The sequence below is a fragment of the Nelusetta ayraudi genome, unplaced genomic scaffold, assembly GCF_046127955.1.
Source record: "Nelusetta ayraudi isolate G7.1 ecotype Tasmania unplaced genomic scaffold, CSIRO-AGI_Nayr_v1 ptg000042l, whole genome shotgun sequence".
NCBI classification, from domain to species: Eukaryota; Metazoa; Chordata; class Actinopteri; order Tetraodontiformes; family Monacanthidae; genus Nelusetta; species Nelusetta ayraudi.
Window position 1 is genome coordinate 18,305,001 of NW_027466092.1, and position 10,000 is coordinate 18,315,000.

At 44.3% G+C, this 10,000-nt stretch overlaps 1 protein-coding gene across 2 annotated transcripts in view; it reads left to right on the forward strand.

Moving 5' to 3' along the window:
• Positions 1–2,558: 2,558 nt before the first annotated feature.
• Positions 2,559–10,000, forward strand: part of LOC142894037 (transcription factor COE3-like) — a 23,300-nt gene continuing 15,858 nt past the window's right edge. For both annotated transcript variants that reach the window (XM_076035152.1, XM_076035153.1), the window contains exons 1-6: positions 2,559–3,543; positions 5,684–5,840; positions 5,955–6,018; positions 6,093–6,148; positions 6,543–6,616; positions 6,953–7,021. In XM_076035152.1, the coding sequence (XP_075891267.1) occupies positions 3,422–3,543; positions 5,684–5,840; positions 5,955–6,018; positions 6,093–6,148; positions 6,543–6,616; positions 6,953–7,021 (542 nt within the window). In that variant the 5' untranslated portion in view covers positions 2,559–3,421. The remainder of the gene's footprint in view (positions 3,544–5,683; positions 5,841–5,954; positions 6,019–6,092; positions 6,149–6,542; positions 6,617–6,952; positions 7,022–10,000) is intronic.

Below are 10,000 nucleotides of genomic sequence, written 5' to 3' on the forward strand. Positions count from 1 at the left end.
TCGGTGTCACCGGTGGCGTCGTTGTGGCTGACAGGAGCTCATGGAGGCCGATGATGTCTAGAGAGTGTCAGATTGATGGTTAGCACAGTGGGGTCTCTCTGACTGGCTTCTACTTCAGTTCCATGCGAGGCCCCGGTTCTCAGGTCCACCACCGTTCCAGGGCCGCTCTCAGACCAGGCTCCTGTTTCCTCACTTGAGGAAATGGGGACCGTTGGGCCTGTTAGAGTGTGTCAAGAGTGTGATTCTCCATCAGAAGAACTGAAGGGGTGGCGATACATTTAACGTATATTTAACTGATTTACACACACACACGGGCCCACAATGATCATTGCTGAGTATTGCCACTGTTTAACGCTGCCGTACTTTGAACAGACTGTATTTTGTTTTTTTTTCCGCAGACGTAGCCCTGTGTGTGTGTGTGTGTGTGCGTGTGTGTGTGTGTAGTCACATCGGATTTTGCTCAAAAAGAAAGACAAAAAAAGAAAATAAAGGGGGACAAAAGCACTGCTGTATGAGACAGAACAAGTGGAGTGAAATGCAACAGTTTCCTTTATTTTTTAAAAAGTCAAATCACAATAAACACCATGATTAATAATAAAAATGAAAAACAGTTATTGACAATAACAGTAAAAATGCATTTGGACTTGAAATTGTTTTAATATTTTCAATATAAATATTCAAACGACTATTTTTAGATAGAACAGCAAAATAAACAATTTTCCGAAAAATGTCAAGAACCGTCAAAAAGAAAAAAGAAAAGAAAAAATTATTTCACTTTCTTAGATTTTGAATAAATTGACATATTCATAATTACTGAATCAATCAGTTTGATTGATGAAAGTGAAAGGTTCCTGTCTGTCTCAGAATAAAAATTTCCTGAATAGAAAGGGGATAAATAAAATCCACTCACAGCTGATTCTCAGTCAGACAGTTTGAAGTGAGATTCTTTACATGACGGATGTTTGACGTTTCTGTGATCATGTGATGGGTTCGACATCACATGATGTTTGACTCTGACCGAAACTAAGCAAATTTTTGTCAGAAGGTTTGGTCACGTTAAATTGTAATCAGGTAAATCCCAAACAAACAAAAGTCATAACATGATATACCAGAGAGGAATTAATAGAACAGTCATTTGGTTGTTGTGTTATATATTATAATTTGGTTTAAGCTAATGTTTTTGATGCGAAACTGAAGTGTTCTAAAAAATCTAGCAAGTTTATTTGTGAGTTAAAAAGAAATGTTTCAATATTTTTGTTAAATTTGTTTTGTCAAGAAAAAATCACACACACACACACACACACGCACACACACACGCACACAGACACGCACACACACGCGCACACACACACACGCACACACACACACACACACACACACACACACGCACACACACATACACACCCCAATAGAACAAACCCTTGCTTGGAAGCGAGCTTTCTCGTCCTCTTCCGCTTCCTCTTCTGTCCTTCAGCATCCTGTTTCTGCGTCCATTCCAGTCACATTATCTGCTATAATATTTATTGTTATTGTTATTAATAGGTGTTCTAAGGTTAGTATTGATCTGGCATCCATCCAAATGTTCACATTTTTCTACTTGAAAAAAAATCTGCAGGACATTTACTCACCAGATTTTCATTCAGCAGGACGTGTCTTATCCTCCGCCTGCTCCTCTCTCTCCACCTCCTCCTCCTCCTTCCTCTCCTCCTTCTCTTCATTTTCATATTTTCTTTCTATTTTTTCCCGCATCCTTTTTCCTTTTCACCTTCTCCTTCTTTTCAGACTCATTTCCTCCCTTCCAATTTATTTTTTCCTTCCTCCTTTCCTCAGAGGAGAAAAGCGAGGCCGGTCTCCTCCCTCCCTCTTCTCTCCTCCTCCTCCTCCTCCTTCCCCTCCTCCTTCTCCACCTCCTCCTCCCTCCTCTCCTCCCTCTCCTCTGCGCTCCCTCTCCTCCTGTCCTCTCCCTTCCATCTACTCCTCCTCACGTCGTTTATGCCTTCGTTCCTCCCCTCTGAGCCTTTGAGGCCTTCATCCCCAGTAGACCGTGGCGCTGTTACTGTGAAAATCTGCCTCGCTTCCAGTCTGTGTCAGTGCGTCTGCCTGGAGCCTGAACGCATCTCGCTGCTCAACCCACTGCTTCTGCATCCTGACCCACCTGCCGAGGATGGAGGACCACGACCATGACGTGATTTTCCTCCTCTCGCCCCGGAACGACAGCCAGCCGCGCGACTGGAAACCTGAGGTTCCGCTCACAACCCCCCTCACGCCCCCCGGACCCAGAACCACCAGCAGGACCTTCGGCACCTGAACGCCTCGCCACGGCGCCGCCCGCTGTTTTACGAACTTTCTCTTGGGATAGGAGCAACAAGAACGTCACTATGGAGACCAGCGGGATGGGACCCCCCCCTCCCCCTCCCCCCGTCCCCTCGGCCTGATGGCACCTTGGAGAGAGAGAACGAGGGAGAGGGAGAGAGAGAGAGAGAGAGAGAGAGAAGAGAGGGAGAGAGACCCCCTCTCTTCTCTCTCTCTCTGTGGTTGGCCGCTTCCAAGGCCCGCCTCCTCACCCCCTCCCTCTCACTCGTTTTATTTCTTTCTTTCTTCCCTTCTCTCTTTGCACACACACACACACACACACACACACGCTTGCACGCACACACCCACACACACACACACACACACGCACACACCCAAGCCCCGCCCCTGGCTGTGATGTCGTCAGAGGCTCAGAGGAAGACCCGTGGGGTTTTTGGGTTCTGGCGTCCAGTCCTGTGGGGCCGCAGGGCTGAGAGTTTCTCCTCTGCTCCTCATCCCTCCATCAGCGGCCTGCACTCTGCTTCTCTCTGCTCCTCTTTTTTGGAGGATATGACAAAAGACATTTGACTTTGTTTGGCGCTCGTTTCACCGTTCGGACTCGTTTCCGTCCCTCCATTCATTTCCTCGTCCTCGAAGGATTTTCTGTTTTTTCCCCACTTCCTCCGTCCTTCTATTCCTTCCATGTTCTTCTGTTTTTTCCAGATGAAAATTATTTTTGGAAAATTTTCAGGGAATTCCCCTCGTTCCCAATTTCTAAGTTGAATTGAACAAAAACAGATTAAAAGTTGTGCAGCTGAGCAACACTGAGGGGTCACTTCCTGCTGCACACTTCTTCTTCTTCTTCCTGCTTTCCTTTTCCTTCAGATTTCTCCCTCCTCTTCTCCTCCTCCTCCTCTTTCTTTTCTCTCCCCCTTCCCTTTCTCCTTTGTGCGTACGGCTGCTTTCTGAGATTTTGATGCCGCTGAAGACAAACCAGATCGGCAAGTCTTCCGTCATCCCATAGAGCCCTTCCTTCTTCTCGAGGACTTTTCTTCTGTTCGTTCCTCCTCCGGCTGTTTTGTCCTCCTGGTGGTGCAGCGGCGCCGGCGGGACCTGCGGGGCCCCGAGGATGTTCGGGATCCAGGACAACCTGCCTCGAGGGGCCACGGCTAGTATGAAGGAGGAGCCACTGGCTGTTCGCTCCTGGATGCACTCGGCCAGTGTGGTGGACGCCAACACAGCCGCTCAGAGGTAAACTCATCGCTGGCCCCAGGGGCATTCTGGGAGCTGTAGGCCCAGTGGACACACAGCTGGCAGCAGATTTATCGTCTCTCTTTTGTTCAGTTTTTTTTTCTCCAGCGCCTCAGATATTTTTTTTTTTAGTTTTGAAGCAATATTATTAATTCGTCCACCTGTAAGAACTGACTTGTGAAATACAAAAATTTATGATGTAGTTCAAAAGATTAAAAAAAAAATATATATATATATATGTATATATATATATTTTTTTTATTTCATTACAATTAAAGATAGAATTCATCAAATAATTCCCAAGGAGTATATTTAAATTTTAGGAATTTTTGTGAATGAATCACTTGCTAAAATGTATTTCTTAATTCTTGAGGTGCTTAAGCTGTCAAAGCGTCAGGTCACATTTTTCTCATTTTATATCTGAAGCTTCAGCATAGAAAAGTTTGGATGTGACATCTATTTGAACATTTCAGATTTCAACATTACCCAAATTATAACACGCATACAAATTATACTGTTTGTCATAATTAGTGATTTTTTTTAAATATGATTCAAACATTAAGAATCCAGTAGACATGCATTTAGTAAATATATATTTAAAAAAAACAATCAAACTCTCTGATTAAAAACAATTCATAAAAAAGTTTTTATTTTTAGTATTTTCACTAACAGAGGAGTTTTATTTTGTTTAAATAGCATGCTTAGTTAATAAAGAGTTTGTGATGAAAACTTAAAAATAAGTAATGTTTCTGTTCATGATCAGAGGGAAAATAAAATGTATGAATAATAATAGTAACAGATTGTGACAAAGACAAATTATTATTCAGACCAAAAAGTTTCTTGAATGTGATATTTGAAAACATCAGACTGTGCTTTTATATGCTGCTAAAAAGATGAAGTTGTAGAATTAAACATTTTTCCTTTTTTATAAACAAAAACATGGACCACATCTTTTTTTTAAATATTTGTTCATGTGGTGGCAGAGTGATATGTGTTACTTTATATATAAATATATATGTATATATATATTTAACATTTTCAATTACAATATTACTTGTGTTTACGTAAAAAAAAAAAACTCCATATCGCCTGATAAAACTCTCAAATTCTGAATGCAAAAACATGTCAGCTGCAGTGAAGTTTAGCGTTTAGCGTCGGCGCAGCAAGAGAACCTAAAACACTTTTCAAACACTGACGGTGTTTTAACAGTGAAAATAAAGACGCAGATAACATCTGAGAGAGGCATTTAAGTGAAATAAATGAATTAATAAAACAATGTAACAAATTTACACACAAAAATAAGTGAGATGATATTGAGGTGATGAGGGCCGTTACACATTTAATAACCGACTGAACGGGGGGGATCATTGCAACTTTTAAATAGAATAAAAATAAAATTCAATAAAGCTTATTTTTTTTTAACTTTAGGTTGGCTGAGAGAGACAAACCATCATGATGAACAGTTACACTGTAAAGGATGGAAATTCTGGCTGGATAGGCTTTCATATTTATTTTCATTTCTGTTTTCCCCTGTGATGCCTTCGGGGTCCGGGCTGCAGTTTGACTCCTCGGCGTGAACATTTATGCTTCACGCTGGGAGAGGTTAGCGCCGGCAGTGCTGCATCTTCATCTGATCACCATTCACCTTTAATCACTATCAGATTATGGACACATGTATTGTCTATCTATACATCTGTTCTGATTAATTGAAAGATCTCGTTCATTGCTGAGCAGTTTACACTGAACGTTCCTCACTGCTTTCCAGTGTGTCAACTTTTACTCTGGGGTGACGCAGATGGAGGTCACACAATGGGTTTAAAATGAGTTTTAACAGTAATTAGGATGGGATGGGATTTATTGATTAAACATTTTAAAGTGTGTAATGTCTGTGATTTATTCATGACTGTTCGCTTTTAACAATAACTACAGCCACCAGGTCTGTGCTTTAAAAAATGATTATATTTAACATGAGTGATTGTTTTATTATTTCATTAAATAAATAGGTTGAGTTCAATTACTAAAGAATATTATTGTATAGTATACTATTCATTTAAAAGTCACCACTGAATTATTTTTCAACTCAAGTGAAATGGTCTTTGTGTCTGTCTCCCTTGGACCCGTCATCCCGTCCATCTGCCAGCGGGGTGGGTTTGGCTCGCGCTCACTTTGAGAAGCAGCCGCCGTCCAACCTGAGGAAGTCCAACTTCTTCCACTTTGTGCTGGCGCTGTACGACCGGCAGGGACAGCCGGTAGAGATCGAGCGCACCACCTATGTGGACTTTGTGGAAAAAGAGAAGGTGAGATAAAGCAGGGAGGTGCCGAGGCACAAATCAAACGCGCTTGACAGCTATGGCCTGCCTGACGGCGGTCCCAAAACCAAATGCATCCTCAGTTTGCTTTGTTGTGTTCAGGAGCCGACGGGAGAAAAGACCAACAATGGGATTCATTACAAGCTGCAGCTGCTCTACAGTAGCGGTGGGTGCGTTTGTTTTGACTCACGGGATGCCCCCACACAGAGAGGCTGATAATGTCATTTGGTTCATGTCCAGGTGTCCGGACTGAGCAGGACCTCTTCGTCCGACTCATTGATTCCATGACCAAACAGGTAACTGACGAGTGATTGTTAATCACCATCTGTTCATCACCACCAGACAGAATAATATTTCAAAATAAGAGCACATTTGAAAGACTTTGTTGTTCAATGTGATGAACTCTCAGCTAGATTCCTGTAGCTACACCTGCACGTGAAGCTGATGTAAGACAAATTCAATAGTGTAGTGTTCCGAGTGGGCTTTGTAGGTCATGTGACCTGCTGCCTGGGTCCTGGTGTGGACAACAGCAGATGTCTCACTCTGATTAAAACCTGAAAACAAGTCATTAGTTAAGATCCTCTACATGCAGCAGAACAACTGGATTTATGTGACCTGACTCTCCGTTTCACTCTCTCCATCTATCTATCTATCTCTCTGTTTGTGTGTGTGTGTGTGTGTGTGTTGCAGCCCATCATCTATGAAGGCCAGGACAAGAACCCGGAGATGTGTCGAGTGCTGTTGACCCATGAGATCATGTGCAGGTAGGATCAGCGGGCCCTGGTCCGTCTCTTTCACCTGGTTCGGTTCCTGACTGGATCAAACTCTCAGGGAACCTGTTGGTCCAGGATCAGTTCCTGGACCAACAGGTTCAAGAATCATCTGGAGCAGCTCCACCTGGCCCACACACAGCTGAGGATTTAAGGGGTTTTAAGCTGGGAGAACAAACAAAGTGTATGATACCATTGAGTGTATTTGGTGTGTGTGCAGTCAGCATTGCGTGAAGTGCACTGTATGTGCGGAGTGTTTGTCGTTTCTTGGTCCGTGGGCAGATAAAGGTTGTGACACGTTTTGTTTTGTTGTGTCTGTTTCTCCGCCAGCCGCTGCTGCGATAAGAAGAGCTGCGGAAACAGAAATGAGACGCCGTCGGACCCCGTCATCATCGACAGGTCTCGCTCTCTCTCTCTCTCACACACACACACACACACACACACACACACACACACACTCACAGAGCGCTCCCAGTGTTATCGTGCGGTGTGCGTTGATCAGAGTGTATCTCACACTCACACATTGCTCACACGGTGAGACGACGTCCTCTCGTCTCCGCGTGTGTGTGTGTGTGTTTAGAATAGTGATCACCGGGTTGGACGGAAGCTGCGATCGCTCGACAAACAGGAAGTCCTCGCGTGTAGCGCGACCGTCCAGTCCAGCTCCTGTTTCCACACACGAGTCAAGCCAGGGAAAACTTTGATCACACTTCCCCAGCATGCATTTCACCTGCGGTGGTGGAGGTGTGGAGCTGCCCAGGATGGTCCTGAAGTGACCATCCCACTTCTCATCTGCTCCACCTCTTCCTCCCCTCTCCTCCTTCATCTTCTCCCACTCCATCACTTCCCCCTTCCTCTTTCTCCTTCTCCTAACCCTCCACTTTCTTCTCCTCTTCCTCCTCTGTCCCTTTTTAGTCATCTCCCATCCCACTCGCCCATCCTCCTCTCCCATTCCTCCTCCCATCCTCCTCTCCCCCTCCTCCCCACCTCCTCCCCTTCCGCTCTTCCTCCTCTCTCCGGTGAGGAACCGTGCACAGTCCTCTCAGCCTCCCCCGCCACTCTCCTCTGAGTATTACCCACTCCCTCCTCCTCTCGGGCTGAGTTGGGGGGGGGGGGGGGGGCACTAATGGATGGATGTGAGGAGCGCTGATATTACCCCAGCCCCCCCCTCAGCCCCCCTCGCCTGCTGAAATGTATGCTGGGAAGGTCTCTTGTGTCTTTGGCGTCCAGTGAACGGGAAACGTGTCGGGGTCAGGCGGAGCTGCAGGAAGCGGCACAAAGCAAAGCAGCACATTCGCATCTGAAGACACCGCTGGGCCCTAATGACAGCGTGAGGTGGTGTTACAGTCAAACAGGTCGGCCGCAACCAAAATCTGCGTGTGGTTAGCAGAGACATAACATAAAAACACAATTTCATCAGCACAGTGATTCACTGGAGCTCGACTGGAATGAATACAAAAAAAATTGGAGCTTCCATCCATGCGTGGTCTCTGGCTCCTCCCACTTTGATTCTAAGCCCCGCCCACTCACTGGAGCAGTGTGGGGTTTGTCCTCTACTTTGATGTTTTCTTTTTTTTTTTCTTTTTTTAATCAAAGTAGTTATTTTAAACAGAGATCAGGAGTATTTGTATCAAACAAGGCAACACTAGAGAGTCACCAGCTTCCGGTTTCCAGTTTATCTACAGTTGGAAAACAATTTTGGTAACACTTGCTATGAAGGTCTGCTGTATACTGCATTATGAGTGCCTTTATTAAGCATTATAAAGCCTTTATAATGCTTTATAATCATGTTTGAAAATGCTTGGCGTTTTAAAACAAATCATAAATGTTCATAATGATGTATGACAATTTATGACGTTTATAAATGATTATAAGTGGTGGATGTAATGTGTTACAAGCTGGTCATTCATAGTGTTTTATACCTCAATGGCACACTGAAGTCCTGGATAGTATACCATATTATAACTGCGATTTATTAAAAAAAAATAGACAATGACTTTGTGATATAATGGCTCTCATGATGCATTATACAATAGACCTTCATAAAAAGTGTTGTCACCATTTTTTTCAATTTATTTCCGCTGTTTGTCGTGCTTCTTGCTTCTGGCAAAACCTTCCCCAAAGATTTCCCCGACAACTAATTTATTTCAACGCACCGCTCACGTCGTAGTTCATCACTGATTACAACGAAGATGTCGATGGTGATGAAGATGTGCCAATGATGATGATGGTGATGATGAAGATAATGATGATGATGATGATGATGATGATGATGATGATGATGATGATGGTAATGGCAGTGGAGCGGCGCTGGTCTCAGTGCTCCAGATGTGAGAGCTTTTTTTCCTCTGGCCCGTGTCCGCCTGCCAGAATCTCTCGGTGTGGGCCGTGTGGGATCCTGGGCGGACGGCGCGCTGTCAATCACTGCGAGGGCGTAGGTGTGATTGGGCGCCGGTTCTGCACTCGCTTTGGATGAATCTCATTACTGGCCGAGTTTCAGGGTGACTGACAGCGGAATAATGTTGGGGGCCCCCGGAGGCCCCGCCGCCGGCCCGATGTTAAATGTATGAAGCTGCGAGTCGATGGAGAGATGAAGTGTGGCGAATATTTTTGTCTTCCCGAGACGCCGTCGCGGAATGACGGGTGTGACCCTGAACGCGTCGTCCACTTGACCGCACAGACAGGGTTGAACATGAATGCGGCGGCCGATTGATGAGCGGCAGGTCAATGAGTTTGATTCAATAATCAGGCTCCTGGGTTCGGTTTGTGGTTTCCACTTGTTATGCGGGGAAGGAAGTGATCCAGTCGTCAGACAGATGGATGATCAATAGAAACTCTGTCCGCTGATCGCAGTGTCTTTAAATGATGTGATGATAGAAATAAGACACAGAGGAACTGACTTTATATTCTATTAACTCCGTTAATGAATCACTGAAGGTGGAATCAGAGATGTGTTTAAAGCACTGAGGAATCATCAAATAGGCTAATGCGCTACGTGATAATTATTAATATAATCATTAAAATATTCATTAAATTAATCAAATAAGCAAATCTAAGTGATGGGTGCAGACGACGATAGAAGAAGAATTACGTTGCTTTAATTTCGGGAAAAGTTTCGCAAGCTCCTGACTAAAAACGTTTCAGTTTCAGTTTCTTAGTAAAATGTGAAGCAGACTCACATCCTACATGTAGAGTTCCAATATCCCAGTTCATATTCAACCCTTAAAAGTGTGTGTGTTTGTATATGGTGTGTGTGTGTGTGTGTGTGTGAGAGAGAGAGAGAGAGAGAAAGACAGAAAGAGAGAGAGAGAGAGTGCCATGTGTTGGAGGTGACGTATCGATTGCCTTCTTTATCGTTACACATCAGACGGTGTGATG